Raw genomic sequence first — 27,562 nt, 5'->3', positions numbered from 1 at the left:
CTGTGAGACACTCATGACATAGTCACAGCCAGGAGTGGATTATAAGAGAAAGCAGAAAATTCCCTGGGTTTATCCAGCCTTATGTGTGCTGCAATTCCATTGCTTCCTAATACACGAACATATGGCTCCTCCACCCTGCACTGTGCAACTTGAGGTTTTCCCTGAGGCGGTGTAAGGAGCTGTAACAGTCACTGCTCAGAGAGAGATGTCTGATACAACCCTCTACTGTCCCTGAAGGCTGAAAGAGACCGGCTGCAGGGAGAATATAACTGATGATATAACAAGTTTGAGGCTCAACTTTCATTTTGATGTATACTGATGGTTTTTCTGTTCTCTTATGCATTTTATGTTGTAGAACATTCTCTATTTACACAAAGGGATACGTTGCCAACAACGATAATTTTTATGCCGGTATAAAATATTCGATCAATGACAAATGTTTTATTGTTTGACATGTGATGTTTGCACTGAGCAGTGATCAGTAATCCACATTATTACAATTGATTTTGTAGGCAATCATCACATTTTCTTAATGACACTTTAGACAGTTAATAGAATGCAATACAATTTCTATGACATTTTTTTACTTTTAAATTTGTAATTTTCATATTTAGATTACTATAATTTAAGTTTATTTTGTTTAAAAATCAAATACGTTTTCTTTTTGGCAGATGACTGTACCAGCACCTCCGAAGGACATCTGATACCTTCATATTTTAAAGCAGAAGATTGTAGCATCACACAAGATATATATGAAGAGCATGGAAACATCTCAAATATACTCTCAGCCAATCATCGGAAAGAACTATCATCTGATCCTGTTAAAGAACTATCTCCTAATCCATCAAAGACTGTTAAGCAAAACAATAGTGTCAGAAGTGTGAAAGATGAAACCGCGCACACAAGGTTGAAGACAATTTCATGCTCAGAATGTGAGAAATGTTTTACAGATGAAACGAAATTTGCTAATCATTGGAGAATTCATGTAGGACTGAAGCAATTTTCATGCTCAGAATGTGGGAAATGTTTTAATTTCAAATCTCAAATTCTTAGACATGAGAGAATTCACACAGGGGAGAAGCCATTCTCATGCTCAGAATGTGGGAAATGTTTTAGTGACAAATCTCTAATTCTTATACATGAGAGAACTCACACAGGGGATAAACAATTTTCATGTTCAGAATGTGGGAACTGCTTTAGTTCCAAATCTGATCTTCTTACACATGAGAGAATTCACACAGGGGAGAAGCCATTTTCATGTTCAGAATGTGGGAAATGTTTTAGTCGCAAATTTTCTCTTGTTAAACATGAGAGAATTCACACAGGGGAGAAGCCATATTCATGTTCAGAATGTGGGAAATGTTTTACAGATAGCTCTCAACTTCTTACACATGAGAGAATTCACACAGGGGTGAAGCCATATTCATGTTTAGAATGTGGGAAATGTTTTACGAAGAAATGTTCTCTTCATAGACATGAGAGAATTCACACAGGGGAGAAGCCATTTTCTTGCTCAAAATGTGGGAAATGTTTTATACACAGATCTACTCTTCTTACACATGAGAGAAGTCACACAGGGGAGAAGCCATTTTTATGTTCAGAATGTGGGAAATGTTTTTATCTTAAATCTCATCTTCTCACACATGAGAAAATTCACACAGGGGAGAAGCCATTTTCTTGCTCTGAATGTGGGAAATGTTTTCTTTATAAATCTCATCTTCTCACACATGAGAAAATTCACACAGGGGAGAAGCCATTTTCTTGCTCTGAATGTGGGAAATGTTTTATACACAGATCTACTCTTCTTACACATGAGAGAATTCACACAGGGGAGAAGCCATTTTTATGTTCAGAATGTGGGAAATGTTTTTATCATAAATCTCATCTTCTCACACATGAGAAAATTCACACAGGGGAGAAGCCATTTTCTTGCTCTGAATGTGGGAAATGTTTTCATTATAAATCTAATCTTCTCACACATGAGAAAATTCACAGAGGGGAGAAGCCATTTTCTTGCTCTGAATGTGGGAAATGTTTTCTTTATAAATCTCATCTTCTCACACATGAGAAAATTCACATAGGGGAGAAGCCATTTTCTTGCTCAGAATGTGGGAAATGTTTTATACACAGATCTACTCTTCTTACACATGAGAGAATTCACACAAGGGAGAAGCCATTTTCATGTTCAGAATGTGGGAAATGTTTTCATTATAAATCTCATCTTCTCACACATAATAAAATTCACATAGGGGAGAAGCCATTTTCTTGCTCTGAATGTGGGAAATGTTTTCATTCTAAATCTCATCTTCTCACACATAAGAAAATTCACATAGGGGAGAAGCGATTTTCTTGCTCAGAATGTGGGAAATGTTTTATACACAAATCTACTCTTCTTACACATGAGAGAATTCACACAAGGGAGAAGCGATTTTCATGTTCAGAATGTGGGAAATGGTTTCATTATAAATCTCATCTTCTCACACATGAGAAAATTCACATAGGGGAGAAGCCATTTTCTTGCTCAGAATGTGGGAAATGTTTTATACACAGATCTACTCTTCTTACACATGAGAGAATTCACACAAGGGAGAAGCCATTTTCATGTTCAGAATGTGGGAAATGTTTTCATTATAAATCTCATCTTCTCACACATAAGAAAATTCACATAGGGGAGAAGCCATTTTCTTGCTCTGAATGTGGGAAATGTTTTCATTATAAATCTCATCTTCTCACACATAAGAAAATTCACACAGGGGAGAAGCCATTTTCTTGCTCAGAATGTGGGAAATCTTTTACACACAGATCTAATCTTCTTACACATGAGAGAACTCACACAGGGGAGAAGCCATTTTCATGTTCAGAATGTGGGAAATCTTTTACAGATAGATCTTCTCTTCGTAGACATGAGAGGCTTCACACAGGGGAGAAGTCATTTTCTTGCTCAGAGTGTGGGAAATCTTTTACAGATAGATCTTCTCTTCGTACACATGAGAGGCTTCACACTGGGGAGAAGCCATTTTCTTGCTCAGAGTGTGGGAGATCTTTTACAGATAGATCTTCTCTTCGTACACATGAGAGGCTTCACACTGGAGAGAAGCCATTTTCTTGCTCAGACTGTGGGAAATATTTTACAGATAGATCTTGTCTTCGTATACATAAGAAGCTTCACACAGGAGAGAAGCCATTTTCTTGCTCAGAATGTGGGAAATCTTTTACACTTAGATCTTATTTTCTTTCACATGCGAGAATTCACACAGGGGAGAAGCCATTTTCTTGCTCAGAATGTGGGAAATGTTTTACAGATAGACCAGCTCTTTGTAAACATGAGAGAATTCACACAGGGGAGAAGCCATTTTCATGTTCAGAATGTGGGAAATGTTTTAGTCGCAAATTGTCTCTTGTTATACATGAGAGAATTCACACAGGGGAGAAGCCATTTTCTTGCTCAGACTGTGGGAAATCTTTTACAGATAGATCTTCTCTTCGTACACATGAGAGGCTTCATACAGGGGAGAAGCCATTTTCTTGCTCAGACTGTGGGAAATGTTTTCTTAGGAAATTACAACTTGTTAGACATCAAAGAATTCACACTGGGAAGAAGACATGTTAACCTATTGGTGACAACCTAATTTTTTTTGTTATATGTTTATACCAATAAAACAAATGACTATACTGCATAAAAAGAAGTTGATACGTAACATTTACCTTCTGTCTACTATGTCAGCCTAAGGGTGCTGTTACACTGAGTTCCTCTCCCTCTTCAGTGATCCTGTCAAGGCCTTCATCCGAACCCCTCCCCTAAAAAAAAAAAGGGATTTGGACATATGCGCTGATGGGACCACTGACTATAATGGTGCAGATAAAGTCTGTTGTGCACCATTTTCGGGGGTATATGCTTACTGGAGGTTGACACCCAGACGCAGTCTACTACAGCTGGGTGTGCGCCTCCAATAGGCGTATACGCCCGAAAATGGTGCGCGACTGAGCACATTGGGATTCTGTCAGTGCATACATCAGAATCCTGTTTTGTGGGGGGTTCGGACGGAAGCTCCAATAGGACCAATGAATGTGGAGAGGAACACAGTGTGAAAGCACCCTTATCTGTCAGATGTCCTTTTATTTTGCCAAAAGGGTTAAACATTTAGCAGCAAGTTTTAGCTTTGATTTATTTTAGACCAATTTACACAACTTATTTTTTAGGGGCATACTTGTTTTCAAGTGACTTTCAGGGGCCTATGTATTTGATAGTTCCTTGAAGGAATATCACTTTTAAAATAGCACTCCACGGAGTTCTGGATCCAGTCCTGGCTGAGGTGGAAGCAGAGAGGGGACGCTCCCACCACCCCCCAGAAACACCGACTGATACAAGCCCCCCGATCAAGTGGCCAAGCCGAGAACAACACAGCAGGCAACCGAAAGGTGGCAGCTATGGAACGGTACCTGTTAAAGAGTGCCGGCAGCGGAGAGGGATCCGGGAGAAGCGGCGACACTGACAGGCTGCGAGGAGAGGAAGGAATTAGCATGGTGTCTTAGAGTCTGACAGGGGAGGAGCCAGAGTTTCAGGTGTGAGACGCGGTAAGGCCGGTTTCACACATCCGGCTTTTCTCCACTTTGTCGGATCCGGCGCGCTCCCGTACACTGTATACAGTACAATGGGCGCGCAACAAGCTCTGGTCACATGCTGTCATGTGACCGGAGCATGTGACCAGGAAGTTGCAGCGCGGCGATTGTAATATAAACACTGTACGGGAGCGAGCCGGATCCGATAAAGTGGAGAAAAGCCGGATGTGTGAAACCAGCCTAAAACAGAGCCGGAGAGTGAGAGATGAGGGAGACGTGAGTGGGGTGACAGAGGAAGACTGAGCTGGAGAGAGATGGATGCAGGGGAATGAAGAGGGAGGATTGTAATGGGAAGATAAGGGTGATATGGAGGAAGATGGCAGCAAGGCAGAGGTGCATGGAGGAACAGGAGTGCTGGATGAAAACACAGACAAGCAGTACATGAGGAACAGCTCTGACCAGATCCACGAAAAGCTCAATGCAAGCTATAATACCCCTAACAAAGGGAATAAAAAGCATCCTGGTGGTCTCTGAGTGCCAAAGACTTTCTTAAATATATCTCATCCACAGGGTATATAAAACTCCCAGTCTACTATTTAAGATGGGACTCAGATCAAACGCACAGTGTGTTAGGTGTGGACAGGATGATGCCCATTTACTGCATGTTCTCTGGGATTGTGGACGTATTGGTGATTTCTGGAACCAAACCCTGGGACTCATAGACCAAATATATCATATCACAATACAACCGTCGCCCCGCCTCTGCCTGTTGGGTCTGTGGGAGGGAGGAGTGGATCCGGACTCTCCAACAGCCATGGGAATAGCCCGTATTCTGTACCAAGCAAGAAAGCTATTAGCATATCACTGGTTAGATCCTCTGCCACCAACATTACTGGAGCTTAAAAACAAATTAAATAACGTCATAAGATTAGAAAGGGGAGTTTATCTAAAAAGAAAAACGAGAAAGTTTTACAACATTTGGCAGCCATGGATGGAGCTACCGGGCCTTCCCTCCAATGCACTGGTTCAGGATGCAATGCTGGACCGGTTACTGTTGTACCTGCAGTGATGGAATGTGTGAGGAAGGAAATTAAAACTAGTGTTTTCTGTGGCGAAGTGGATTTTGAATGACGAGGTGAGAGAGGACTGGAAGGGTTTGATTGATGACTGCACGGAGAGGGAGGGGTGGGCGAGTATAGCAATATGATGTGGAGCGACACGGCTGATGGAGGAGGTTTTTTTTGTTAGTCTGAGGCATTATTGCATAATCTAAGTTCGGTTTATTTGTGGAGCCACATGGTTTGTAGGCTCAATTTACATAATATAACTATGATTTGAGAACCTTATTACTGTTTCTACATATATGCAGAGAAAGAAACTGATTTATATACAATATATGGTTATTTGAAGTTTACTGTTATCAGTCATATGAGATGTGTAGTAATCTCTGTATTGATTCCTAATTATTTAATAAAAAAAGATTGATTTAAATAAAAAAAAGCATCCTGGTACACTGCTATCACAAATCTGCAAGCTACTGGGAGAGGGAGGCAAAGGATCAGTGCAGACAAGGAGATCCAAGAGAGCAGCACCACCTGCAAGACAAAACAAGTACACACAAGAGTTTAATGTGGACTATAAAAAAAACTGGCTGAAGAAGTGGCATCTCATCTGTCTAAAGAGATTAAGGTAGCCATTGAGGCAGCTATACAAACAGCACTAGCTGCTATCTAAAAGCAGCTAAATGATCATGTAATTAGACTGTCAGAAACAGAACAGAGAATATCTGAGTCTGAGGAGGCAATACTGATTATTCAGGAGCAAACAGCAACTCTAGTGAAATAATAATAATAATAATAATTTTATTCATTTATATAGCGCTATTAATTCCACAGCGCTTTACATACATTGGCAACACTGTCCCCATTGGGGCTCACAATCTAGAGTCCCTATCTGTATGTCTTTGGAGTGTGGGAGGAAACCGGAGTACCCGGAGGAAACCCACGCAAACACAGGGAGAACATACAAACTCCTTGCAGATAGTGTCCTTGGTGGGATTTGAACCCAGGACCCCAGCGCTGCAAGACTGCAGTGCTAACCACTGAGCCACCGTGCCGCCCGTGAAATCTAACGACTACCTGAAAAATAAGGCAGAAGACCTGGAAAACAGGTCGAGACGCAACAATCTACGTATAGTGGGGTTGCCAGAATCGGTATCGCCGGTGCAGCTGGATAATATCTGTGAGTTAGAGCTACCACAGGCCCTAGGTATAAAGGCGAAATTTAGAGTAGAAAGAGCCCACAGAGTGGGACCACTGAGACAACAGGAGGCGAATAAGGGAGAGGGTCAAAACCCACATAAGAAAACCCCACCAAAAGTCAGGTGATAATCAAGTACCTCGACTACAAACACAAAGAGGAAATACTGAAGGCCTTTAGAGACCGAAAACACCCACTGCAATATCAAGGCAACAAACTGTTAATCTTTGGAGATTATTCGGCTGAAGTCTCCAAAAGGAAAAAGGAATTCAGTAAAATATGCTGATTCCTGTACAACAAAAAAGTAAAATGCCAGCTGCTATACCCTGCTACATTGAAAGGTAGAAACCCCAATGGCTCGTTTGCATATTACAAAGATTATAAGGAAGCAGAAAACATTTTCATGTCAGAGCTTGACAAGAACCGGACGGACGGAAAAGAGAGAGGACCTAAGGGAGGAGGGAATAGCAGAAGAGGATCTCCTACGGGCACAGGAAAAGACACAGGACAATACAGGGGGTAAACGCAAGCAGAGGTCAGAGATGAAAGGAGACCAAGTCAAGGACAGCAGCACAGCCCTCGTATGGGACACAGGGACCAGCTCTTTGAGAAGATTCAAGATATCTGAACTGGATTTTACTTTTTTTTCGATCGAGGAAAGGTGTTGATGACAACTTGCTAAGAGGAGAGGGGAGAGACGTTGCGAAGGAGGATGTGGGAGGGTCCTCCAAATTCCATGCCCCGCTCCCCCCGCCCTTTTTATTTCTTTTTTTTTTTTTTTTTAACGTCTAGGCTCAGGGACGCCTTTCAGATCCAAACGAAGTAGAAGTGATCTGAACAGTCTGATGGATCCCCAGAACCAGAGTTAAATCAGATTTGAAATTATCAATGAAGTTTCGGCATATTGTACTAATTTCTGCATAAGGTTCAAGACCTTTCTATGTTGATATGGGGATAGAATATGTATGTTATGAGGTGTGACTAGGGAGCATAATATTTTGGCCAAGAAAAGGGCAAGTCACTAACATGGCGAAAAGCGACGAAAATGTCTCAAAAGGGAAAGCTTGTTTCATAGTTATTTGTTTCCTGTTATTTTTACAAGGTGGGAAAAGGTAATGTCAATTTTGTGGTGCAGATTGTGAACATAGTGTCGGTCATGTCGTCTCCCTCGATGCTGGGGTCCAAAGGGGGGGAAACAATAAGAACAGAATACATAGGTAACCATGGTACAAATAGTAACGTGGAATGTTAAAGGTCTGAGATCACCCAACAAACAAGCAATGATATTAAGACACTTGAAAAGACTAAAAACAGATATTGCTTTATTACAGGAAACCTACTTGGGGAGGGAGGATTTTTTTCGCATGAAGAAATACTGGGTGGGCATCGTCTTTGGGGCAGCGGCACAAGGTAGGAAGGCGGGTACCATGATTTTAATAAATAGCTCAGCCATGAAGTAGTGGCACATGAAGAAGACGATCAGGGAAGGTGGAAGCACTTAACAATTACTAGTCTAGCTGGCAAACTCAGTATATACAATGTTTACGGCCCAAACTCACAACAGACCACATTACATAACGGCATAAAGGCCACTATATTAACAGATGGGGAGTCCAACTTCATAGTAGGAGGAGATTTCAACACAGTCCCAGACTCAGCTGAAGACAGAAGGGTGGGGGGTGGGGAGGAGGGCAGGTGGCGTAGACAGGAGCTCAGACAATAGGGATGTAACACTGGAAGACGTAGGACTGAAAGACATTTGGAGACTAACTCATCCGCACGATAGAGATTATACACACTTCTCCCACCCACATGATAGTTGATCGCACATTGACCAGATTTGGATATCTCTAGACCTTGTGAATGGAGTACAAAATTGCATGATAGAGAATATGGTGATTTCTGATCATAGTCCAGTGAGGTTGGGCATTAGAGAGAAATTCAAGAGAGGAACAGATATTATATGGCGATTTCCATCGTTCCTCCTTACACAAGATAATTTCCATAAGGTATTACAGTGGTGGGGAGAATTCACAGTGCATAACAAGGAACACAGATCCCAATGTTGTACTGGGAAACGGCAAACGCCCCTAGCCTATATCAAGAGGACGCACGAGTCTCTCTGTCTGTTTGGTGCCATTTTCTACTGTGACCAAGAAGAGATTACACATCCGACTGTGTCTGGTGTGGATTCTTTTATGCATGCACTTGGCCCATATCAATTCGGCCAGGCAGTAGGCAACTAGTGATCTCTGGTTATGAGTTCACCTTAACATTATTGGCTCCCAACGTGGCGCCAATAGACGGAGACACCTGAAATCCTGATGAACCGGCAACTGGAATGGCATGACGTGCTGGACACCCCAGGAAACTGATCACTTCCGAACGAGAGTACGGTAGGTCTGCTGATTTTTCATAATCTGTAGTCTTCCCGTGGTCTCGGTGGGGTGTGTGGCACTGATTGCCTGACTGTGTCCGGTTTGTTGGGGTATCTGTTGACGGGCAGACGGGTCTCACGGCTATTGGCCATATTAATCTCGGAAGAACCGTCACATATTCAGTTGCCTGCTGCCTGTTGTGTATTTGTGAAGAGAGCATGTGGGTTTGTGAGTTCTGTTAGTTGTCGCCTGTGATATGGTTTGTGGTTCTAGTGGAAACTTAAGTAGTTAATACGGTTTGGTACAAGACCTAGAGATATAGGGCAGGTTTTAATTGGTCAGGTTAGGCACGTGTTTTTCACGGGCTCTCAAATTTGTTGATATGGTAAAGGATATTGTCTGTGGTATAGTATACGGTTGTCGCCTGTGGTACAGTTTATGGCTCTGTAAGGAAATACGTGGGACTGCTGGTACGTGGTAATCTTGGGGCCTAGCGCAGTGTAGCGTGGAATGGCTGGTACGGATACCATTGGGGCATAGCGTTTAAGTTGCGCATTGTGGCTGGTACGTGGTAGTCTTGGGGCCTAACGCTGGACGTGAAATGGCTGGTACGGATACCATTGGGGCTTAGCGCAAGCTTGGGTGATATAATTGGTATGAGGTGTCTTGGGGTCTAGAAAAAGCGCTGGACGTGAATCGGCTGGTACGGGCACCTTGTAGCCAGGGGTGACACCATTGGTGTCTTTATGAATTATGGACCATGTAGAAACTGGGCAGGGACACCGTGACGAGGCGCCTGCTGCAGACTTAACAAAACTTTACTTAGTGTTCAAGTTGTGTGTCAGTTGTGAGTCATCTCCTCCTGTGTTTGTTTGTTGGTTTTGTTGGTGTTGTTTATCTTGAGAGAAAGATGGAAAAATTGGTGAAGCGGTGTCTAGTTGTGCCGGAAAGATCCGGATGAGTGGACTGTGTTGAGATGTGGGGACTCTAGGCCGCAATCCTGTGATAAACCATGTGCTAGTCATGGAGGCAGACATTTTAGGTAAGATTTTAAAATGGTGGATGAAGCACATGGCTGAATGGAGTAGTACATACTTAGACAGAAAAATTAGTGTTTTTAACTGTAGTTGGACCAGGACTGTGGATATGTAAATCTGTGTGTATATGTATAGAGTATGGAATATAGGCAGGAAGGATAATTGGTTAAACTTGTAAGTTTAGCAGAAGTAAAATCAGTTTCTCCCTTCCCCCTCTCATGTGGTTCAACCGCCCTTATACAAAGAAGCCATGTGCTATTCTGGCAGTGGCCATTTTGTTAGTAAATCTGTATGGAGCCCTTCAGCGGAGCTGACAAAACTGCAGCCACTGAATAACATGAAGTGTTAGTAAATGTTTATAGCACTAAAAGATGGAATATTGAATGATTGGGTGGTTGTGGAAGACACTTAATATAGATCCAGGGTGCAGGTTGGATTGAGTCAGGACAGTCACAAGGAGCAATATCTTATTAAATTAATAAGCAATAAAAGAATAAGAGAAAAACCTTAAAATAAACGTACCTTTGCGGCAGATGTCATGATAAATAATACATATTCCAATTACGAATATGGCGAATAATCCTGAGAGTTGAATGTTTTAAAAAAAAAAAAAAAAAAATCCAACAGAAGGAGAGAGATATCACTCGTGTCCAGGCAAAATGAACTGTGCTTTTGGGGGAAGTAGCAATTTTTAGAAAAAAAAAAAAAACAAAACCTGTGGGGCAGGTTTTTCATCTCACCTTCGATCTATTGTGAGTCAGCTGTGAAGAAAAAAAAAAAAAAAAAAAAAAACCCAACAGGCCAAACATGGGGGGTTTATCCTGCATTTAATTCATTGCAAATTATATTGGAAAAAGGTTATTGACAGTAGTTTTTTATTTTACTAATTTTATCCCAAAGAAATAAAAGTTAACTGTGGACATGTTTAGATTCATTGATAGCTTTTCAAGCATAGAGGTCTGTTGGATAATCTCCTCAATGATTCAAAAATGAACGCCCCTACATCCAATATCCAGAGGTTGTGCTACGTTATTATAGTTAATAATAATAATAATAATAATAATATAATAATAATTTATTAATATATTTATTAATAATTACAATAATTTGTTTTAAGGAATGTGGATTATTTATGGAATTCTGTGTTTTATATTTAATGTATTGAATAATCTGCTTTCTTTGCAGTGCAGATTTCTGTGGTTTAAGCAAAGGTTATAAAAACCATTGAAAGGGTTTTCCATTATTAAGTTACAGATAAAAACAATATTTCTGCTGTTCCCGATTAGGTACAATCTATACAATGTGACTTTTATACCTAAATGTAGAGCTCCGGGGCCACACACTTTTTGAATCTAATTATGTTTTGGATAATAGATTCAAAAAGGGGGGGAAAGATGATGTGGAAAGTCACACATATTATTTAAGGTTTTAATTTGTTCATCGATTGGGTTTTTCTATTAAGTGTTCTTTATATTTTTATCTGTAAGGACGATACAGCAGACATACATATATCTCATGATTGCTCTGATGTAACAAGAATTGTCAGGTTTTGAACATGTCTCAGATGTGGCCATTGCTAATGCAGATTTTGAGTTTTTCCGTAGATGGATCCAGATACCAAGATGCTGGTTGATTCTGCACTGGATATGCTGAGGTTACGCAACATGAGGTATTAAAAAATCAAACCACTCCTCTCTCATCAAAATAGGAGAATGAGATGAAGATTTGCGATCACTGTGGTTCGTAGAGCGGAAAGGGGTAAGATAGTCAAAATGTGGAGTGTGACGTCATAAATCTATAAAGACCGTAGATAGTGTATATGAGCCCAGGTGGAGGCGCTCTCCTGTTATCAAAAGAGCCGGTGACTGATGGAGCAGGCAACAAAGAAGCAGTGAATGGGCCTAGAGTTGAGAGTCCTTATACAAAGCAGACCAGTACCTCGGTGGCTCCTGTCACGTCCTCCGTGACATTGGTCACTCCTTGTGTTCTTAAATCCTTACAGGAACAAGCGATTCAGCAAGGAACGGCGTGTGAGACGCAGGGAGCCAGTGACTGAGGAAGGTCTGTGGATAAAGGGCGGTAAGCTTTCTCTGCCATGAGCGCTCTACTCAATAATGGCCCAGGTAACCCATGTGACAAAGGTGTTGGGATGGACAAGATCTGGGCGGCACCACTGCTCAGTACCCAGGTGGCCAGACACATCCAGTCTTGTAAGACGTGTGCCTATTAAGGTAGAAAAAACTGTAAAGACCTCGTAGCAACACCCCCCTCATCCGCTCTACTGCTCCGGTGATTGCAGATTAGTCATATACATCTACCATGAGTAGGTTTATATGAGTTTTGTGCGTGTTGTGTGAATTTCTTTTCAGGCCTGCTGTGAAACATATCCAGTGTGGAAAACATTACTGCTGAAAAACTCATGGTGCTGGTGCTATGTAAAGATGGAGTTCCTAAAAAGCGGTAAAAGTACATATTCTATAGCAGAGGTCACTATAGAGGTCAGTACCTGGGGATGCCCCTGATGAACCCGTCTGCCGTTGTGAAGAGGGGAGAAACGCGTTGCGCTTCTTTCATGCTAAGTGTCTGACAAATATGTGTTTATTTTATTAGCCTGAGTGTGAATTGTACAGGGAGAGTCTGTGATTGGACGAGATCTCCTCATGACTTTACCTGGCCTTATTATTATTATATTTATGCAGTGGGTACATGTTATACATGTGAGATATTTAATTTATTTTAGGGTTTGGTTCTTGAATTTGCTGTATCATATTGATTTAAGCTACAAACAGCTATGTAAATACAGAGTGTGAATATTTAATCTTTGGGAATTAATTGGATATATATAACTGCATATTGACGCCTCTTTATCCCCAGTATCTCACGGTTTCTATATTCCCTCACTGACATTAGCAACACGTATTAGCTTAGCAGTGTAGGGATAGGGAGGGTGAGCCGTCGGTGAGCGGGGGCGCCAATTCGCCTTATAGGGTGCCGACCTCCGCTGCGAGGTAGGGAGAGTTTTAGGGCTATTGCCCCAATCCCTGCCCCCTCCTTTATTGGAATATCTTATTGTGTCTATAGTCACATGGGTGTATGTTGTTTGGAATTTTAATGATTATAACATAAACATGTAACGATCCACAAGATAATGGTGAACGCTGCAAATCATGTAACAAATGTTCGTTTTCCTTAATAATTCAATCTTTATATAAGGTATTTTTGGTTTAGTACCTAGAACGTGATTATATTTCTCACACATACTGCAGATACAGTGTGATATCCTGACCAGTGATGTATGAGCCGTATACAACTGCCTGTATAGTGTGTTAAACATGTGTATCCTCCAATTCCAGATCCTAAATCAGTGTCAGGAGCACGTGGTCTCCAGCCCGGAGACTGGGTGATCCTAAAAAGACAAGTCAGAATGATCCCTGAGTCAGAATCAGGTGGACCGATCCAGCTTATCCCAACCACAGCATCTTCCATGAAGCTTGAGGGAAAACCCATCTGGAGACAGCAGCCGCTGTAAAGAGTCCATCGTACCAGCAGAATGAGGGTCACAACACACATAGTGCTGGATTATCTCATATAGAACTTTATGGAGAATTTCTAGATTGGGGATGATACATGGGAAATAACCATAAGGGAACAATGGGTACAGGAATATTACACAAATAAGGGCTCATGGTGGGAAAGACATTATCTGACCTGAACCGATCAATTATTTTAAGGGTTTAAGTGACTTAAGGATAACATACACTTATAGGTAACTGGTATTGTTTTATTTGTTGGTATTTGAAGCCGTAAAAGTGCTACTCTGTGTTACTGAAGGTAATCGGATCCATGTGTAAGGGAAATCTTGTTAAAGGCCTCCTGGTGGTAGATTATAGACCAGAGACAAGAAGAGATCCATTAGTGTTGTGATACAATCAGGTATATTCGGGTAGAAAAGTCTCGAAGACGCGGACAGCACTCGGATATTGACTGAGAATCAGCCTTTCAGAAACAGTAACGCTAAAAGCTGCAGCATAACAGTAAGAAGCTTATTCTTACAATTGCCTTACTCTTTCTAATCGATTAATCTCGAAATCTGAGTGAGCTCGTCAGCATTAAATAGTCTGTTCTAGTTACCTGTGCCTCTGTGAACTGTGTGTGCGGGATGTGATCAACTCTCTGATCAGCAGTCTGTACCAGCGGGGGCAAAAGCTTAGTATTGCTTGTATAGCGGATAGCAAAACGGAAAAAGGTTGCAGTTAAAGCATTAGAGCTGATGTGTTAGAGGACCATGGTAGGGTCAGAAGGTTAATAAAGTATTTAGGGGGGACTGTTGAGGAGAGCCATAAAATGAAATACTTAATTAACCTCTGGACATAGAGCATTGTGGGAAATATGTCGATTTGTCTTACATAATTCAGGTTTCAGATCATATGCATGACACAGATATAAAGGTGGCTGCCATTGCCTGTTTCTCCACACCTTGCCTGGAATGCAAGGAATGTCCAGATGAAAGAAGATACCATATAAGGGAAGATCCCTGGTCAAGCTGGAAATCACAGACCAAACCATCAGCATGGATGCACCAGATGACGTCCCTCCCATCGTCATAGTTTCGTCCACTGGAGTCAGACCTGCCCATCAACAGCAACACGGATCTCCCCATTGGCTAGCCCATGAACTGTCCCACTAAATATGCATATCTGAACTTGTGTACGCCCCTAGCCTATATCAAGAGGACGCACGAGTCTCTCTGTCTGTTTGGTGCCATTTTCTACTGTGACCAAGAAGAGATTACACATCCGACTGTGTCTGGTGTGGATTCTTTTATGCATGCACTTGGCCCATATCAATTCGGCCAGGCAGTAGGCAACTAGTGATCTCTGGTTATGAGTTCACCTTAACAGAGGGGTCGTCTGGTGGGGTATGTGGCCATGATCAAACGGAAGACCAATGAGAACTATAACTCCCATAGTGAGGCAGTGCGGATAGCATATACAAAGTATTTGGCAGACAGGTCTACCATGGCAAAAAAATAAATGATTGGAGGCAAAAAGGGGTTTTGATGAATGGGCCAAGAAAAAGGAACAATTATTTGGGTTGCACAAGAAAGCTGACCTACATAGATTCGGTAACAGGGCGAGGAGGATGTTGGCAAATCTGGCAAGGGGTAGCAGAAAAGTGACGGGGATCTCTAAACTGAAAACAAAGGGGGAGATGTGAACGCAGATCCCAAGGACATTAATAAATTGTTGGGAGACTATTATAGAAAGGTATACGGGCCAGGGAATAATGACATGACTGATGAGACAGAATGGTTAAGGCAAGCCCAAATGCCCAGCTTAACAGAGGAAGATCAGGGAGCCTTAAACGCAGACATTACAGTGGAGGAGGTGGTAAGAACAATCAGGGAGCTTAGCACTAATAAGGCATCGAGACCCGATGGCTTCAACAGTGAATTATATAAGGCACTGAAGGATATGATCTCACCGGATTTAATCTCCGTCTTCAATGCAATCCTGGGAGGAGCAGAAATCCCCAAACATGCCAACATAGCGTACATCAAATTACTTCCTAAGGGGACCAAAGACCTCGACGATCCATCTAGTTACAGACCTATATCACTCATTAATCAAGATTTAAATATAATTTCCAAAATCATGGCTAATATACTGGCCATGATTTTACCCAGGATAATTACAGATCAACAGGTAGGGTTTATTAAAGGGAGAAATGCTGTTCCCAACATCCGCAAGACAATTCTAGTGGTAGATACGGTCAGATTGGGGTGCAATGAGGGAGGGACAAGACCTGCACTAGTTACACTCGACGCCGAAAAGGCGTTTGATAACGTAAATTGGAGTTGGCCGGACAAGATGATGAAGGCCACAGGGATTGTGGGTAAAAAGTGACTTTATATCAGAAGTCTATACACCAACTCTGGAGCTAGGATACATACCCCGGGCTTTCTCTCGGACGTGTTTCCTTTCATGAAGGGGACAAGACAGGGTTGTCCGTTATCTCCCTTGCCATTGAATCTGGCAATCGAACCACTATCAAGAATACTACAGGGACATAATAGTTTTAAAGGGATTAAGATAGGGGGATCAGAAATAAAGACAGCTTTTTGCTGATGACATTATACTGTATATGGGGGACCCTAGCGCGGATTTGCCACAGACTCTTGTCTTAATTGAAATATTTGGATGATTTTCAGGCTTCAAGTTAAAAAGAAATGTGAGATCCTGTTCTTAAAGGAGTATCATAGGGCAACAGGGAGAAACTCAAGTGATGGTTGTCTATGTGGGATACCTATAGCACAAACATCAATCAAATACTTGGGAGTACATATAGGAAGAACGGTGGAAACAATATACAAATTGAACTATGGTTCAATAATCAGGAAAATTATAGCTCAATTAAAGGGATGGAAAGGTCTAGCTTTACCATTATTGGCAATGTGCCATCTGATTAAAATGATGAGTTTTCCTAGGCTGCTGTACCCCTTTTAGACAATCCCGTTGCTGCTAAAACTAAATGATGTTAATATACTCAACTCAGCCTATGCGGATTTTGTGTGGAGGGGAAGGAAACCCAGAATAAAACTGCGTACGCTGATGAAGTCAGTGGAGGAAGTAGGACTTAGTTTCCCAGACGTTCAGGAGTACAACCTTGTGTGTATCATGAGACACGTTATTAATTGGCTGAGAGGAACGAGTAGACACTCAGACCATGGTATAGAAAACAAGTATGCATCACCACGGGATCTGACATCCATTCTTCATTCCCCAATGTCTAGGGTTGAAGGGCACATAAGAAACTCCATTACATTCCGGGATACCATGCTAACCTGGAAATTGGTAAGAAGGAAACTGGGGCTTTCATGGAAAGTATCTAAGTATCTAAATCCCTGGGCATTCCCAAACTTTCCTCTGGGACGAGACAATAAGTTATTTATTAGATGGAAAGAAAAGGGCACAAAGAGAATGAAAGATGTTATGAATGTGGAAGATAGATGGTGGATGACAGGACGGGAAGTGCTCGATAGATTTGACCTCAACAGTTCACATATTATTCAGTATGAACAATTGAAGTATGGAGTAATGAGAGATCTTGGCGAGATTGGAAGAGAACTGAACAAGAGTCAGATTGATGAGTTTTTGGAATGTGATGTAGCGAATGTAAATTTCTCTCAAATTTACCGAACATTTAGGGGTGTGCTTATATCTCGGGAGGATAGTCGTACTTTAACAGCTTGGGTGAAACAATTGAAAGGACGAGAAGTGGTAGGCGATATACAGAAAGGATGGGTACAAGTGCGGAAACACGTTACCAATGAGGGATGGAGAGACACTCAATTTAGGATCATACACAGGGCCATTGTAGGTTTTAATATACCAGGAAGGGATTCACTGTGTCCTAAATGTCAAAAAGAGAAAACTGATATGATACATTGGTTATGGGAATGCAAGGAAATCCAGAGGTTTTGGAATCAAGTCAGAATATTTGCCCAGTCAACATGGGGAATATCTTGCAAACTAGAGTTAATGGTGTGGATTTTCCACTTCTTTGATGGAGGAGTTGGGGGGGGACCAAACATGCAGGACAAGAAGAATTTTACAATAATATGTGATGTAGCCATGATAGACGGTGCATCTTAAGACACTGGATTCAAAGGGAAGGCCCATCTACAAAGGAGGTTCTCGGCTAAATTCACAACCTCATGAGGTTAGAGAAAATAGAAGCGGAAAGGGACAAAGGGAAGATGACAGCTAGGTTTTTTGGGAGGTGGAGAAATTTTTTTGAAAGCCAATTCACACGGGGAGAAATAGACCTGATGACACTTTTTATACACTCGGAATAGTACCTTATGAACGAAATAGAAAGATAGTTTGGGCAAATTGAGGACTACCTAAGATGGAGCTCTGGGAGGAGGGGGAGACGAGATGACGAGGAAGTATCAAGACACGCTATTACAAATGGAAGCATTTAAGGATGGCACAGAGGTTTAATGTTTTGTATTACATGTATTATATTTCAACACTCTTGTTTTGGTTCAGTATGTATCATCCAAAATTTCAAGCTGGGGTATCACTCCTTTATTCGTCACATTGTGGAAGATGAATGTCCTTCTTATGTAAGCATACCTATTTTGAAATGTGTTTACAAAATTGAAAAAAACAATAAAAAATGTTTAGGAAAAAATACCACCCCACAAAATATTCAATTTTATAAATATTCAAACGGCTTTCAGGAAGTTTAACTCTTCGGGTGCTTCATAAGAAATAATGCAAAATGTAATTATTGGAATGAAAAACTGTGGGACTATCATAATGTGTGGGAAGGCTGTGGGTGCCCTATAGTGGTGTGGTGGCCATCATATAGTGTGTGGGGGTCTGCAATCGCTCTCTATGGGGAGGACTGTGGGGACCACCATCAACAGGGCAACTACATCATGTTTATTTTTCTGTATTTTTAATGTGGGAAAAGAGGGGTAATTCAACTAAAACTATTTTTTATGATTTAAAAAAAAAAATCTGTATGTTTTTATTGTATTTAGTAGTTCCTTTAGGGCAGGGGTCAGGAACCTTTTTGGCTAAGAGAGCCGTAAACGCCACATATTTTGAAATATAATTCCGCGAGAGCCGTACAATATGTTTAAAGGGCCATTGACAGATCAATCGCTCCAATGTTCACTTAGTACAGCAAGGAATGCTCCTCCCTGCTGTATAAAGCCACAACTGGACTGAAACAATGGTAATTAGCAGTAAAAAAATCAAATAAATAACTTACATTGTGAACTTGCGATGCATGACATCAGTCCAGCAGTCTGGCTTCTTCTTTTTCCTGCGCATGACTGGAAGCTGGCATTCTTCCCACCTGATGTTGAGAGAATGCCAGCTTTGAGGCATTCGCAGAAGAAAGAAGCTGGAATATTGGACATGTCACACAACGCATTGTCAGTTATGTCAATTATCTATTTTATTTTACAGCGAATTATTGTTTAGGTCCAGCGGTGGCTTAGTGCAGCAGAGAGGAACACTCCTTTGTGTACTAAGTGACCGCTGGAGCAATTGTATCTGTCAGTGGCCCTTTTAAAAGTGTTGGTCTTACAGAAAATGAACAAAAAAGAGAGGCTCAGACCCATAGGGAACTAAAGCATTTACTACTTAAAGTGGTACATACAAGCAGGCACACCCAGCGTAATAAATAATTGAACTTTATTAAATAGTCTCACTGTACATAAAGTGCACACATTGACTTGTATTTAATTTTAAAGAACAACAAATCTCCGAACTCTTTTTTTTATAACATAATAACGTTTTAATGCTGTTGCTAACCAACGATGAATAGAATACTTCCTACCATTAATGTGACTTCTGGTGCTGCATGGATTTGCTGATGGCTTTGTAATCTGGTTCATACGTGGTGAGGTTTAGCTTCATGCAGGCGTTGAGACTTCCATCCGTTAAACGTGAACGTATGTTAGTCTTGATGTGCTTTAGATGTGAGAAAGACTGCTCGCATGCATAGGTAGAGCCAAACATTGTCAGTACAGCAATAGCCACACGCTGCAGTGTTTGGTATGTGACAGGAAGTGCATTCCAAGTTTTGACAATCAGCTGGTCTGCATGTTGGAGTTGTTTCATTTCTCTCCACTTGTGTTTGCTTGCCAACTCTGCTTGCTGTCGTGCAAGTTTTTCCAGATCTTCATTAAGTGATTTAAACTTATTCAACCACATGTCTGAAGCCTTCAGGTCAGCAGCTTGTAGCTCAAAATCTCTGATGGAGACACCAGGGATATAACTCAGGTCAGTGCTGTCCAGTGCACACTCATGTGGATGAGTGATGAACTTAAAAAGACGAGTGTGCTCACGAAATTCTCCAAAGCGCGCTTTGAATGATTGCAGGAGATTGGATGTAAAGCCTGCTAGCTGCTGAATATCAAGATGTTGTGCAGGGTCATTTGCTGTGCATGCATCTTTAAACTCTCCCAGTTTTTCAAAGTGTATTAAACGACCTGTTTCAATGTCTGCGATAAACAGTTCCAGCTTATTTTCAAATGCAAACACAGCTTGTTGAAGCGATAAAACTGTATTGCCAACGCCTTGCATTTTCACATTGAGCTGGTTCAGATGTTCAGTCATATCTACAAGATAGAAGAACTTCCGGAGCCACTCAGTGTTGGACAACTCAGGATGGTCAACGTTTTTCATTTCAAGAAAAGTTCGTATTTCACTCAGACAAGCTGCGAAACGGCTGAGCACCTTCCCTCTTGACAGCCAGCGCACGTTGCTGTGCAGAAGCAGACCAGGATAATTATTCCCAACTTCATCCAGGAGTGTTTTAAACTGGCGATCATTTAAAGCACGGGCAACAATAAAGTTGACCACCTGAATGACAAGTGACATCACCTCACCAAGCTGCTCACCAAACATCTGAGCACAAAGTGCCTCCTGATGTAGGATGCAGTGAAAACTAAGGATAGGTCTTTTTTCATGTTCACGAAGAAGCGCTACAAATCCTTTGTTTTTTCCTACCATGCATGGAGCACCATCAGTACACACTGAAATAAGTTTATGCATTGGTAGATTTTTTTCTTTAGTGAACTCAGTGAATGACTTGAACAAATCATCCCCTCTTGTTGTCCCTTTCAGAGGCAAAACAGCAAGACTTTCCTCATGTAACGTGTCACCGACAGCATACCTTGCAATGATGCTGAATTGAGATATATGGCTTACGTCAGTTGATTCATCCAAAGCAAGAGAAAAGAACAGAGCTGTATTTATGTCCTTCACTTGGGATGCCTCAATCTGATTTGCCATCATGATGGCACGGTCATGAACTGTTCTTGCTGACAGAGGCATGTCTTTTATCCGTTTGATAATCTTGGCTTTATCCGGAAAATCATCAAAAAGTTCATTGGCAACATCAAGCATAAATGTTTTGGCATACTCCCCATCTGTGAATGGTTTTCCGTTTCTGACAATTGCCAAAGCACCAACAAAGCTAGCCGAATTTAAGTCACCTTGTTGGGTCCAAACTCGAAGTTGCTGCTGACTAGCTTGCACTTTGCACAGCAGCTCTTGACAGGCTTTCTTCCTGCTGTCCCCTGCAGGATATTTCGATGCAAATGAAGCATGGCGCGTGTCAAAGTGGCGCTTTATATTTGACCGCTTCATGGATGCAATTTTATCATTGCATATAAGACAAACTGGTGAACCTGCTCTCTCCATAAAGGCAAATTCGTCTGTCCACTCCTGCTGAAAAGTACGATACTCCTCATCCTTCTTTCTTTTAGCCATCTTCTTCAATAAAGGGCAGTACTGTGGGGTGAAAAGAAGGCTCTGAGTCATTATTTCTTTAATTTGTGGATTTGTCTGCAAGCAGGGCCAACTCCAGGTTTCTTTTGGTCCTTGTGCTATAGAACTTTAGTAGACCTCTAGAAGAGCTGTCTTCTTTTCGTCACGGGTTAGTCGGGTGCTGACGCCGGCCGTGTTCAGCTGTCACTTTCAATACCCCAGCATGGCCCACCATATGGGTAAGATGTCAGCTGTAGGGATACCTACTACACCCCAGTAGCCCCCCCCATCCAGTGACTACAGGTGGTGTGCCCTTACCCATACCTATTACACCCAGTGACTACAAGCAACATCACCCACCCCTGCCTACGTACCTATTACATTCAAAACATCATAATTTTATCTAATAAAGCCCCATTTGTGTTTAGATATTTTCTTACCTCAAATTTTATCCTTGGGGGGAGTCCGCAATTTGATTGAAGGTCGCTTCTTCTCAACTTGGTGTTCTTCACCAATATGGCGCAGATAGCTTCACAACTTCCAGTCTTTCCGATGAAAAAACAGTCACTGAGCAAAGAAGAGACACTGTGACAGGAACAGTCAAAACTCCTCTTCTGGGACATAAATCTGAGGTCAGAACAATAGGTAAGTATAAAGGGGCTTTATTAGCTAAAAGGAGCAAGTACTTCAGCAGTGAATGTAGCTCATTGCTGAACTAATAACTCAGTTTTTGTATCAAAGTGACATTCATTTTAATTTAACACAGCTTATCTTGATCACTTTATTGAGAGTTTGTCACACAAGCTTATTGTTTCTCACATTTTCCCATATATAGAATAACCCACATTCACACAGAGAAAGGCTATGTGCGCACTTACCGGATTTTGCCGCGGATTTGCTGCATGTTTCGCTGCAGAAAATGTTCATAACATCTCTGCAGTGAATCACCAGCAAATCCTATGGAGAAAAAAAATCCTGTGCGCACTGGGCGGAATTTGACAGCTGCATGTTTTGCTGCGGAAATCCCGCAGCAAAAACAAGTGCATGTCACTTCTTTTCCGCACATCGCTGCGGGATTTCCCTCCATTGACTCAATGTTAATCATGAAATCCCGCAGGGAATAACGCAGGCAGCAAATTCTGTGCGGTTCACTGCGTTTTCCTGCGTTATTCCCTGCGGTATTTCGCGGTTTACCTCCGGTAATGTACATCACTTGCTTGCGGTTTTGCAGGGAAGTGATGTCATTACAGGAAGAGGAAGCCGTGCAGAGAGTAAACACAAACACATCACACACACAGACATAGAACACAGACATAGAACATAGACACAGACACATAGAACACACATAGAAAGAAAACGGAAATATAGAAAACAAAGAATGTGGGCTCCGCTGCATATTCACCGTCCAGCCGAGGTAAGCACACAGCGGCGGCCCGGTATTCTCAGGCTGGGGAGGGAGAGGGGCAGGGGTAATGTCCCCCGCCTCACTCCCCCTCCGGCAGCTGAGAATATCAGCCGCAGCTGCCCCGGCACTGTCGCATGCATTATGCGGCACTACCGGCGTGTCCTCGGCTCTTCTTGCCACCGTGTAGCAGTGGTGGCAAGGTAATACAAGGGGTTAATGGTGATGGGGGACCACCGCCATTAACCCCAGGCTTGATCATGGCAGCGTCTATGTGACAGCTGACATGATCAACCCGTAAGTAAAGTGAATAAAACACAGACACCGAAAAATCCTTTATTTTAAATAAAACCAACAAGCCTCGTTCACCATTTTATTAACCCCTCCCGAACAAAGCTCCGGCGTAATCCACACAGCTCCGGCTCCTGCGTCCTGCACTGCTGACATCCAGCCGCGACTGTCACAGACACAGGCTGAATGCAGCAGACAGCAGAGGTAATTACCGGTCATTTCCCACGGCCGGTAATGTGAACTCACTGCCGACCGTGGGAAATGCAGCGATCTGTCATCTATCTATCCCTCTATCTATCTGTCTGTCTATCTACTATCTCAGAATTAAATGACCTTTTTTTTTTTTTTTCTTCAATGTGCTTTATTGCATTGAATGCAATAAAGCACATCCCAACCCGCACGCGGCAAAACCGCGGCAATACCGCGAATAATACCGCGGTAAAGCATGCGGTTTTCGGGTGCGGTTTCCCGCGGTTTTTTACCGCGGGTGCGGTAATCTTTGAGAGCATGCGGAATTTTCACAAGAAAATTCCATTTCCCAGTGTGCACAGAGCCTAATACAGCACAGAAAATTGCACTCCTCAGTGCTGCCTGCGTGAGGCTAGAGAAGCACAAGGACTGTGTATACTGCCCAATTTCAGTCCAGAAATGCTGCAGCATTCCTCCTGCCACTGAGCTCCTATTGACATAAAGACCCTGACAATAAATGTTGCAGGTCTGCGCTGACCTCCTGTTATGCTCAATAGGAGCTCAATGGGAGCCCACAGGACTCGCAGAAGCATTTCTGCACTCAAATTGGGCAGTATACACAGCCCATGTTCATCGCGCCAACACTGAAGAATGAAGTACAATTTTCAGTGCTTCATTCCTCAGTGTGAATAGGAGCCTAAGTGTGCCAAAAATCTAGTTTCTCTGAGAATAAGACAGTCTTATATTACCGTCACCCAAAAACGTGGGGTGTCTTTGAAAACACCTGGTGGAAGCGGTGGGCTTCTAACAGTAGAGGACCACCACTGATGTCACAGTCCCATCACTGCTATCCGCTGCCTGTATACCGCTGCCTGGAATAGTGGAGGCTGCAGCGCTGGCTGTGATAGGATGTGACATCTTGCACAATCCTATCACCTCCACCGCAATCCTGGAAAGCACAGGGGTGTCACTGCCTTAAGTGCTGTATACAGGCATCAGTTAGCGGTGATTGGCCTGTGACACTATTAGGCTGCTTTCACACTGCAGATTTTTTTTTTTAAATATGCGCTGATTTTATCTGCTATCCATAGAAGTCTATGGAGACTTGTGGATTCTGCATCCATGCCACAGTTGCAGAATCTGCTGCGATTCAACCTATTGCAATGTCCTATATTTGGCGGAACTCCCATAGACTTCTACGGGGCTGCAGATTGCATTCCCGTAAATATAAATAAGCATCAGCATAATGCAGTGAAATCTGCATAGAGAAAATTTTGATTACGGCAGATGTTATCTGCCGCTGATTCAGCGACAGATAAAATCTGTTCTACAGTGTGAACATAGCCATTTCCCCAAATAAAACCTCTCCCTCAGGACTCCCCTGGAATTAAATGACTTCTGCCACCTATATTTCATGCTTGGGGGCTTTTAGTGATGTGGTGCTCTCACTCCATTCATTATCTATGGAACTACCGGGGACCAGCCAGATGCCGCTGTTTGGACAGGAAGGACCCCTGAGAATAAAGCCGCAGACACACCGCCTGCCCCCCATAGTCATAAAACTAATGGAAGAGACAGGCAGCTGACAGCAACCAATGAGATTCCAGCTCTCATCTCTAAGCGGTCCTTTGGAAGGTGAGAGCTGCATCCTGATTGGTCATTGCGGATAATTCTCATGCACTTGCTCATATCAAGCTGCTGCAATTCATAGCAGCCGGTGCGGATCCCAGCCCCGTGCACCGGCTCCGTTCTGCAGTATGCGCCCCTCCTGACAGCGGGGAATAGTTGCTACATGCCAGGCTGAAGCTACGGACAACTCGGGGTAGAAGTGGCAGTGATGCGCCCGGGAACGCCGGGATCCCACCCGCCCTGCACCATGCCGCCACTTACAGATGTCATCATCGCACAGCAGAGCAATCTCCATTCCACCGCCGCCTCAGCTCAGCCTCATCCCGCCGGCCGTCCCCGCCAGCCCTTCCCCGGGCAGCCTGCGCCCTCCTGGGGGAAGATGTGCAGTCAGTGCACAGGAGCTGCCGGCCGGTGACGTCACGGGAGGGGCACGGGCGGGGGAGTTATGGGAAATGTAGTCCATGCTCCCCAACTACCAATATCAGCGTGCACCGCGGCCTGATGGAGCGCGGTGCATGCATCCTTCCCATAGACAGGTAGGAGCCCTGTCTGCGAGCCAGATACGGCCATCAAAAGAGCCATATCTGGCTCGCGAGCCATAGGTTCCCGACCCCTGCTTTAGGGTAATTTACTCGCCATCGGCCGATTGTTTGTACTACAGGATTGCTGTATATAGCAAAAATAGTCATGGTCTCCGATGAACGCTAGCCATGGATTGGTTTTCTTACCAGTTCAATTTTGACGGGCACGGTGTTTTTAGCAGACCCCCAGTTGTCATGATAAACCATCGGCGCACTGTGATTGTGTATCTATTACTGAGACTGAACAACTGATTGCGTCTCACTTTTCTGTGTATTTAATCTGGGACACAGCTGACCACTTGCCACCATTCATATTGGAGTTTTGACATGACACAAGTCAGGTATTGAAAATGTTTTTAATTTTAGTTGGTTAGGGACTGTCTCAAGATGGGTACACCTTGACGAGGTGAGACGGCTTTTTACCTTTTTGCAAAAATGTATATACTAAGTACCCTGTTTATTAAGCACTTGCAAATTATTTATTTATAGTCAGGGTATTTTTCATACAATTTTTCTCTTTGTTTTTTTCTAGTCTTAAAGGGGTGGTTCACCCATTTTTTTTATTTTCTCTATGAGTTCCACTTACCATTATAGGCGTTTTCTTCATTGGCTTGTATTATCAGTTGTCACATGACCCCCTGGGGCTGCGGCCGCTGGTATCCTCTGACGTCCCAGCAAGTTCCGAGCTCTCAAATTTGTCGGGTACGTCAGAGGAGGCTGGCACCGCTCACATTGATTGACTGGGCTGTGGGCGGTGACTACCGCACGTCACAGCTCAGCATCGAGGGGAGGATCCGGAGGGTGTCAGTGTGGAGTGGTGAAGATAGAGCGCGCCACTTACCATCGGTCAGCTGTGGGAGGTACGGGGTGCCAGTGTAGAGTACAGGGGGAGTTTCTTCAGCTGAAATCCCCCGTCACGCAAGTATATGATCACACTACCCGCCTGCTGTGCTCCGCTGTCAGGAGAGCCTGCGGTGTCGGCAGTGTGATCATGTGCTCCTACCAGCAGCACAGGTGACCGGACGCTGCACGGGACCAATTAGCTCCACTCTGTCACCTGCACAACAAGTCCCAGAGTGGAGACAGTTAGTGACATGCTCTGCTCTGACACATAGTGTGCTATATGTCACTATCTTGCTCCACTCTGGGACTTGTTGTGCAGGTGACCGGATGATACATGTCACTAACTTGCTCCACTCTGTGACTTCTGCTGCATAGTACCAAGTTTCTCCACTCTCACCTGCACAAGGAGTCCCAGAGTGGAGACAGTTAGTGGCATGTAGCATCCAGTCACCTGCACAATACACAGTACACAATACATACTATGAAATAGATCAGAAAGACCAAATGTTAAAAGCTCTATTACCATGATTAAGCCGTGCACACAGGAAAGAGGGGAGGGAACAGTTTTGGTGGAGATCTGAGGGGAGGGAACAGTTTGGGTGGAGATCGGAGTGGGTGTGAGATAGATTGCTAGTTACTGCAATGGATTATGTAAGTTGTAGTAACTGAACCCAGGAAGTCAAGAGAGCGATTAACTCCATCAGAGCTGGAGCCAGAAATGAGGATGTGCTGCTAGAGCACGATAAAAGCTAATATTGCTAAAATAACATGATAGATGTGTGGAGAGGCACATATTAGCAAGATTTATGAGAAAAAAAAAATCAGTTTTGGTAACTGGACAACTTCTTTAAGGCTGCAATTCACATGCTTGTAATATTGCATGTTTACTGAACATCGTTTCAGCTCAGTTTTTTGGTGTTTTTTGTAGAGAGGAGTAACTGATCTGTTGGGGGCCTAGGTTGGAGCTTGGGTACCCTATCTGCCAGGCAGGCAGACGGTAGTGGTCGCCTGCAGGAGACCGGGAAGACGACCGGTGGAAACGTAAGGGACCGGTATAGGGTAGTGGCTCGCCGGAACCGAACCGGGGAGCCAATTG

General features: G+C 43.0%; 2 protein-coding genes across 7 annotated transcripts in view; one reads left to right on the top strand and one right to left on the bottom strand.

Annotated features, from left to right (window-relative positions):
• Positions 1–6,018, top strand: part of LOC142245443 (uncharacterized) — a 94,788-nt gene extending 88,770 nt beyond the window's left edge. For all 6 annotated transcript variants that reach the window (XM_075318147.1, XM_075318152.1, XM_075318148.1 and 3 more), the window contains one exon: positions 672–6,018. In XM_075318147.1, coding sequence (XP_075174262.1) covers positions 672–3,610 — 2,939 coding nt within the window. In that variant the 3' untranslated portion in view covers positions 3,611–6,018. The remainder of the gene's footprint in view (positions 1–671) is intronic.
• A 13,578-nt stretch (positions 6,019–19,596) lies between these two features.
• Positions 19,597–21,534, bottom strand: LOC142246726 (protein FAM200C-like). Its single transcript, XM_075319779.1, has one exon. The coding sequence runs from the start codon at positions 21,532–21,534 to the stop codon at positions 19,597–19,599; it is 1,938 nt and encodes a 645-aa protein (XP_075175894.1).
• Positions 21,535–27,562: the final 6,028 nt, after the last annotated feature.

Source organism: Anomaloglossus baeobatrachus, chromosome 7 (genome assembly GCF_048569485.1).
Source record: "Anomaloglossus baeobatrachus isolate aAnoBae1 chromosome 7, aAnoBae1.hap1, whole genome shotgun sequence".
Taxonomy (NCBI): Eukaryota; Metazoa; Chordata; class Amphibia; order Anura; family Aromobatidae; genus Anomaloglossus; species Anomaloglossus baeobatrachus.
This window is presented reverse-complemented; position numbering and strand designations above follow the sequence as displayed.

What these genes read in the sequence shown, in the direction of transcription:
- LOC142246726 (XM_075319779.1), bottom strand. Translation starts at nt 21,534, where the DNA reads ATGGCTAAAAGAAAGAAGGATGAGGAGTATCGTACTTTTCAGCAGGAG.